The 8,646-nt window shown below is 38.9% G+C and overlaps 1 protein-coding gene across 1 annotated transcript; it reads left to right on the top strand.

The window, feature by feature from the left end:
* The first annotated feature begins 4,413 nt into the window (after positions 1–4,413).
* Positions 4,414–7,209, top strand: LOC116387292 (cationic trypsin-like). Its single transcript, XM_031854243.1, is given in 6 exon segments — positions 4,414–4,523; positions 4,612–4,798; positions 5,258–5,437; positions 5,930–6,000; positions 6,366–6,523; positions 6,634–7,209. Coding segments are annotated over 6 exon segments (819 nt in total). The 5' UTR covers positions 4,414–4,483; the 3' UTR covers positions 6,817–7,209.
* Positions 7,210–8,646: the final 1,437 nt, after the last annotated feature.

The raw sequence follows: 8,646 nt of genomic DNA, 5'->3' as shown, positions 1-8,646 counted from the left end.
TATAGGTTTAGGCAACACAATTATGGTGGGGTTTGAATAAAGTACATAAACTGAGTAAATGTAAACAACGTAACATAAGTCAGCAAAACAGGCAGCTTCAAAATAACGGACACAAACACGGGTTTCCTGGATGAAAGTTCTGTGTTTGTTTGACCCATCAACCTCCTCTACCACCCACCATGAGCTAGTTTCTGTTTGGGTCTTGATTTGACGTCATCACACTCCCGGAGCATTTTACTCTGAGCCGCTAATAAGGACGCAGATGTGTTTACATTGTAGATACTTGAAACAGTGAAAACAGAGATCCTTGTGTAAAGTAACAATGTGTGCTAAAGTGTCGTTCATTAAAATATGACGTACTATCAAACCATAAACACTGTGTGAATTGACAGACGATTGTTGCCTCCCTGAGCTCCTCTGTTTCGATAAGCCAACGGCACGAGGAAATATTTTACTAAGTAAGTGACATAAAAAGCTGGTGTTTAATCTTCAGTGGACATAGTTACACATGAAAATACTCTGAGCGCAGAAGACAGAAAACACATTAGAGCCAGCGACCACATTTAACAAAGAAATCTAAAAAAAACATAAACACATAGTCTTTAGTGATTTTATATCACAGCAGCATTGTTAGAGTTCAATTAAATGAGCCTAAATTTGACTTGTGAGCTGTATGAGCTCTCTGTGTTTGTAGTTGTGTGTGTGTGTGTGTGTGTGTGTGTGTGTGGGGGGGGGGGGGGGGTCTATATGTGTGTGTGGGTTCTGGTGGAGGACTGTTCTCACTGCTCTCTATGCTCACAGACACGCACATTAACAGTTTAGTGTGAATCCAGTAAAACTTAATTTAAATTTGTAATGTAATAAATAATAATTATTATAGTCTGAAGGCGTCTGTCTAGCTCTCACTGATCAGGGTGTTCCCTCACTAACCCAATAGTTAGTTGCTGAATTCACAACCTTTCTCCTCTGCTGGCTGTCATTCGATCACATCAGAGTGAGTTTAACTCAAAGTTCACTTATTCCATTAGCTTTAACATAACAGTCAACATTACGAGCACGTATGATTATATTTTGATAAATTATAGGAAATCACACATTAAAGCAATTTACAAATGTAACCGTCTCCAAGCAATATGAGATTACATGCAACGGGTAGATTGATATCTGAAAGTATAACACTCTTAGGTTGATAATAAGCAATAGATCGTAACTTATTATTGAAGTAAAGTAAAATGAGGAAGAGACAACTTGTATAAAATACAGAACACCTTGAGATAGGATTTCCTCTTTTTCTAGGGCTCACAGGGGCCATGTTCCCTATATGCTAATTAGGTGTTAAGTTAAAATGCTCTTCGAAGACTTCTCTTCATGAGTCAGCCAGATGCTCAAACCACAGTACGCTGCCTTATCTCTTTTTGGGGCCTGGCCCCTCGCTCCACAGGAACAGAGGTGTTAGATAGTACCAAAGTCCATCTGCAGTATGACAGATGTCCTGTTCGGGCGCCGTGATAAGGTGTACATCATGATATCATGATAAGGTGGACATCTGCGATGCTGTTTAATTCATAATCTTAATAAATCAAATGGTGTATTATTATATCAATAGCAAATTGTAGTGGTGTAGTGTGTCTCGGACATTCATGGTGGCTACCTCAACAGTGACAATAAACTAAAGTCATTTTTAGTGTGGAAAATCTCATGGTCTATCATGGTCTATAGGGCGACCGTGGCTAAGTGGATAGCAGGTCCGTCCTTCAATCAGAGCATCGGCGGTTCGATCCCCGGCTCCGCTAGTCGCATGTCGAGGTGTCCTTGAGCAAGACACTTAACCCTAAAAATTGCTCCCATAGCTGTGCCTACAGTGTGATAGAATAGGATCTTAATTGTAAGTCGCTTTGGATAAAAGCGTCTGCTAAATGACTGTAATGTAAATGTGTCAAAGGGTGCACTTAGGTCTAAAATAATTAAAATGGAGCTCTGTCGGCTGCTAAAAGGAGATCATTGGATACCTTGAGGAGGGTGGTTTCTGTGCTATGTAAAGCTCTAAAACCTGACTGAAACTTCTCGAAAACGTTATTAAGATACACGAAAGCTAAAAGCTGGGTTGAAACCGCTTTCTCTAAAACATTTAATAAAAACAGAAGTTTAGAAATGGGTCTAAAATTGCTAAGAACAGAGAGATTAAGTTTCTTTAAAAGAGGCTGGACCACAGCATGTTTAGGAGTAGTTGGAACAGTTCCTGTTGCTAATGAACTGTTAATAATCAATAAAATACGGGGACCAATTGTGTTAATAACCTCGTTAAGAAATGTAGTTGGTATAGAATCAATACTGCAAATGGTTGATTTCATACGGGATATGAACTGGGGGGGTGACCACTGAGTTGATTATCTTAAATAGAATTCTCAGATTCAAGTGATTTGCTAAAATGAAGTTGTAGAAGAAGGAAGTTCTAACACCTTTAACTGCCGTTTGATAAGTCCTCACTGCTTCTTTCCAACTCTCATAAAATACATGTAGACCTGTTTGTTTTCCATTTTGGTTCCTTTCTCCTACAGTCTCTCTTTAAATCATAGATGGATTCATTTAGCCAGGGCTGGGGTTCTCTATTTGACCTTTTGTCTTTAAAGGAGGCAACAGAATCCAGGACAGTCTCACAGGTTGTGATTAAAAAGAGAGACCAGCTCCTCTCAGTTAAAATGAGGATTAAATGCAGTTGAAGAAGCCGTGGTAAAAAGCTCAGAAAACATGCTCGCAGACATAGAGTTAAAATCCCGGGGCCTTGGTCCTGGCTCCAGTGCAAACCCATGGCGGCTCATGCCGACCAGCTGAGACTCTATGGTTGTGGGTGATCGGGCTGTTCCCACAGCAAGACTGGAAGGTTGCATACATGAGATATGCTTTGCCTGGGCCGCCGCTACTGAAACAAATCCGTTGATCAGCTGTTCTTTTTTCCGGAGTTCAGACTCAAGGCGATCGGTAAAAAAAGAATAGCGTTAAAAGCGGCTATCACCTGGCCGAGTGGCGTCCATGTTGGGATTTCCTGATTGTGTCCACCCTCTGGATATACAAAGGAAGGATACAATCATATCCATATTGAGTCAACAACAGTGTAGGACTCATGGACATTTTTCTGTAAATTGCCTGCAAATATTTCTTCTTTTATTTTCAGTTCATTTGCACAATTTTGAAAAGTGTGTGTGTGTGTGTGTGTGTGTGTGTGTGCTTGTGTTTGATAGGGGGATATTGGTTAATACACCTGCATTAACTCTTCAACAATAGTAATGCTACATATTCTATGGGTTAAACAACTATGAATATGATGTTAAAAATGAAAGAAGTAATACATGGGGGAGAGCAATTACAAAACAACAATTAAATGTTTGCTTCAGCATCTATTGAAACATTTTAAAGAGGAACATTATTTTCTTTCTCTCTAAACTCATCTTCCTCTTCTGACTTCTGCTGTTTGTCTTCCTCTCTGTTTCTCAGAGACAGGATGATTTAGCAGATACATTTCAGAAGTAAAATAAATGGCCAAGGTTGATAACCGCTGTTCATCAGCTCTCTCGTTTCCACACAACATCAATTGATACAGATCAACAATTAGCATAAATGCTAACTGTATACATTGATACGCCGTCACTGAGACGTGCAAAAAAGCTGCGTTATTTGACACATTGCTGTCAGAATTCTTTGGCTTAATATTTTGAGCCCAGTTGTGGCTGCATGCTGAGTCTCTACTCACTATTCTTAAGGGCCACTAGTGAGAACACTTATTAGTCAGGACCTAAACAGTTTGCACACTTTTATTGTTCTGGGCTGTGTGTTTGGTTAACAGCTAACAGAACTACCAGCACACCACATCTGAGTACATAGCCGCTAAAATGCAGGCAGACAGCTGGGTGAGTTTAATTTTGTTTTTTGCAATATTGTCTGAAATGTCTTATAAGACGACATCGAGCCGATTGCCTGCATACATCGCTGCTTGTTTTTGAGTATCAATGAAGTGTGTTTTAGCTCTCGAAGTGGGCCGGGGCTCACCCGTACAAAGTACCGGCACTTCTAGATTTTACTCTGAGGCGTACCACAGCTTTTTCTTGCATTACTCTTTTCTATCTCTCAATATCAGGTTCTCTGGGCTGCCATGTAACACAACACAGCCAACGTATGCAATGAGGGGAGCAATTGTACCGTCCTCTAAAATCTACATGAACTATACATGTTTTAAACTCATCATTTATCTAATAGATTAAATAAGTTGGCCAAGATTGTTGACTGTTACTATTGTTGCTGTGGAGACTCAACAATTGATGAAGATCACACATTATCATGAACGTGCAGATCTTCTCAGCCAATGGGAACCTGTCAGTAAAACTTTGCGATGTGATTGGTGGATCAAAGGCCAACAGGACAGTGTGAAGAGACTTAAAAAGCCAACACTTTCACACCAGGAGGGCAGTCCAGAGGGAGAACGACAGCGATGGCTCGTCTTACCTCTCTCCTCTTTGTGCTGTGGGTCGGTGAGTCACTAAGTTTATATAAGGTTCCTTCAAAGTGAATTGCTGTTTTCTGTTCTAACTCACAATCATGGAGGACTTTGTGTTTTAGGTGTCACAGTGGGCACGGTGGTGGATCTGCAGAAGAGAATCCTCGGAGGTCAAGATTGTCTCAATAATGAGCGTCAGTACCATGTTCAACTGAGAAAATCATCTCCTTCTGATAAATTTGTCTGTGGTGGCTCTCTGATCAGTGCCCAGTGGATTCTGACTGCAGCACACTGCTGGGACAAAACACTGTAAGAAAGACAGATCTATACTTGAAGGTTCACTGCATTAAAACATGTCTTTTGCTTATTGTTACTTCACCTTCACTGTGCAGAATGATGTATGTGCAGAGTTTGAGACTTTAAATTAGTCTTGGAAAAAGATCATCTGTGCTCACCTTGAATCTCAGTTTAAAACGTCATGTCCAAAATGAGCATCTGTACCACGAGAGATTGATAACAGATAATGGTGGGTAATAGGTGCTCTCTGACCAGTGACCAGTGGAGAAAGTGAGACATATATTGTTTCTAGTTTTCAAGTAAAACAGTCACTCATGAATTCACTAAACCTCATAAAGTCCTAAAGCAGCAATCAGTGATGGTTTGATATAAAACAATATCATTGTTCAGTGATTACTGACCTATAATATTAACATATGGTGTGTTTACAAAATTCAGTGATGATCCTCTTCAATCTTTACTTATTTGTAGGTATGCAGTTGTGGGTGTGCATCCAGGTCAAGGTCTAAGGACACTAATGGAAGTCAGACCTCGTTTCTTTTTGGACAACCAGTACCAGACACATGACATCATGCTGCTGAAGATTACTGACCCTAACCCTACTCGGATTCAACCTGTATCGCTTCCTGATTGTAAAAGTTGTCCCAGAAAGTAAGTTCTGATTTTTCCCCTTTAATAAGTCTGACAGCTCAACTCATGAGGAACTCTGAGGAAAACTGTTTCTTTTCGTTATTTCTCTTCTAATGCACACACAACAGTAGACCAAAATAATCAAAGAGGTGAGATGAATCTTGTTTATTATATAAGAATTGTCTATGTTTTTGGTACCAAATCACAACATGACTTATTCTGTGGTGTTCCTCGAGTTCTTGTGTCTATATGTAGTATTTTTGATCATTTTCATCAATTCTCTCTAGATTAAAATGTTGAAAAAAGTTTTAACACTTTTTAAATTCACCACCAAGTCTGTGTCAACCTATGAGACATAATATAGTATGGGAACGTCCATCATAACGTCCAAAGCTTTTTTACACTTTCACTATTTTAATTAATACATTCACAATAATAATTATCTGATTGATGACTACGTCAGCTTGACACACCCTGCTGACCTGCATCTCAAATTAATCTTCATGTTCTCAGCTTTCAGATGACGTTCCCCACTTCTGTGTGGATTATACTGTCGTCCTGCTATCAGCCCCTAAAGATCCCTTGTCCGCCCTAAAAAAGACAAAAACTGGTCTTCTGGTTTCTAAGGGTTAAATACAGTTATTCCTTTTCTTAAAAATGCTGGTGTTTATTATATTATATATTTCAGTTTATACATAACAAAACACAAAATCAATAAAATCAAGTCTCTTTTCCAGCTCAACTCGGCACATTTAATTATATTAATATAATATATTATTTTGATATTGTGAAAAGTAATTTGGTCCCATTTGTTTTCATAAAACAATAAATAGAATACATTTGGTTATTTGTTGGTTGAAGGATTTTCTGTGTACAAGTTTGGTAGATAATGATGAAATTTGTTTTGGTGAAGTTGTTGAAAATTGTTGTTTTTTCTATTCTCATCTAGTAACACTTCAATCAAATACTCTCCTCTGTGCAAACACCGATGTTGTCAACTGTCAGCCGCTCAGAGACTGTTTTCAGAAAGAGTACTGACAGCTATGGGCAACAAGAAGCTGTGAACACTGGTTGTGTTTCAAAAGAGCTGGAGTGGAGGTCTCTGGAGTGAGTTGGCATGGCTTTATATCTTTAAGTTTTACCAATTCACTATAAATGAGTATTATAATAAATGATACGAAAGTCTGTTACACTAAATATTTATATCTCTCTCACAGGGTGACTCTGGTGGAGGAGTGGTGTACAATGGCATGATTTATGGTGTCCATGTGTTATCTGAAAAACGCACCTGCAATTTACCAGCTGCGTCGATGGACGTCTGTAGATACATTAATTGGATCGTAAGAACTTCTCGTATTGCCAGACCCAGAAAGGTGCCGTTAGGGTGTGCTCTACTTTAAAATGTTCTGTCATTTAACAGACATTTCCCATGCATTAAGAAAACTGTTGAGTTACTCTAAATTTGCAATTGATACATTTACTGTTGATGAAATGTTAGTAAAGCCCTTTAAGACAAACAGTAACTGTTATTCTATGACTTTATTTTTCACAGTGTAGTGTCTGAGTTATAACTGTTAGTTTACACATTCTTGGTGTCAAACCCTTATGGTAAAACATAATAATCAAAATATATAAAAACACATCTGTAGATTTTAACATGTGTTATTTTACAGTCATTGTATTGAAAAACAAAGCGCCAATTGTAATAGTCTGCTATTCTTTCAACAATACTGATAACTATGATAATCAATATGACTCTTCTTGTACAATGTTGTCAGTTTAAATAAAATGAAGATGACTCACAATCGTTTGTTGTTGTTTTTGTTTTTAGTGTCACAGAAAAACTACACAAACAGATTTCTGTGACATTTAAAGCTTATTTTGGCCATGTGGGGCCAGTGCGTTCTTATAATAACATTGATTAGAGCTGCTTTACTTACTACCTTATTCTTTGTGGGGAAAGGGCAGGAAAAGAAGGGATGCTTTTCTTTTTCTTTTTCAATTTTCAATTTTATTTATTGAAATATTTCTGGCAAATCAGGGGAGGGCCTTTTACTTTTTCTTCCCAGAGTTTTATATTCGTGTTCATATTCATTGACGTGATATCACTGGCAGCGATTTATTCTATGCTGCTGCAGATGACAAAGCTCATAAAAGAGCGCCCCCAATGCCACCCATGCACCAACCCAAGCACAACATACACACCTGGAGTCTCCAAATGTCCTTTAGTGATCTGAGGAGAGGGGAGAGAAAGCCCCAGAAAGCCATTACATTGTGTTTTGTCCTTTCAGTGATAACAATATATTTCTGAATATTTGTATATTTTCTCCTTTTTAGAGGAAAATCTATTGTGACACCACGTTTCTGGGTTTGTTTTAGAAGCATGAAACATTCACCGGAAAGGTATCGGTTTTAAAAAGGAATGTGCATGGACGAGCAGACTTTAATTTATTTCTCGCTCCGAGTTTGTAATGTGCTTTTGATTGGCCATCAGTCTGGACGCTTACTGCCAAATCAAGACGAGGGTAAATTGATGTCCCTGTGCAAGGCAAAGGCAGTTTGTTTGTTTGGTTGTTGTTGCATAGACATCAGGGATACCAGCGTTCTCATCTCAGACCAGCGAGGGTGACTTTGACAGCACACCAGAGGGCTCTCAGAAGACGGAGAGAAGAAATAAGAAAAACGCGATGGAGGGAAAAGAGAGAAAAGCCTCAAGAGGTGGCAGAGGCCAAGAAATGCAGACAAGAACATTTGTGAATAGCAAAAAAATATAAGTAAATATAAACAGTTTTCCTCCAAGGCTCTTCATCCAATCGCCCCTGTCATATTCTGCAACGCTTTGCTCGCCTGTCACAAAAACAAGGTTAGCTGTTTTTCCAGGCTAAGTGGCCCTCTTTCTGTGGCAGATACAAAATGTTTTATTAAAATCTGTTTGGAAAATGTCATGTCTCGCCGCAAAAAAAGAGGAACTAAAGATGGATGAAAAATAACACCAGAGGCTGACAAGCCGTGAGTGACGACGAGAAGTTCCAGCGCTGAGATTAATTCTAAACAACACGTTCTCGCAGAAATGAGACGGATCAGTCACCTTGATATCTTTCACAATGAATGCACCGTGCTGCATTTTCCAGCGAGGTCCTGTTGGGTTTAGATCCAATCTGCCAGTCTGTTTATAAAAGAATGTGCCCCAGTTCCGTGAGAAAAACAGCAAAAGATGTCAGAAAGAAATG

This window comes from Anarrhichthys ocellatus, unplaced genomic scaffold, assembly GCF_004355925.1.
Source record: "Anarrhichthys ocellatus isolate YVR2014 unplaced genomic scaffold, GSC_Weel_1.0 scaffold14, whole genome shotgun sequence".
Taxonomy (NCBI): Eukaryota; Metazoa; Chordata; class Actinopteri; order Perciformes; family Anarhichadidae; genus Anarrhichthys; species Anarrhichthys ocellatus.
Note: the sequence above shows the minus strand (reverse complement) of the source record. Positions and strands in the feature narration are given on the sequence as shown.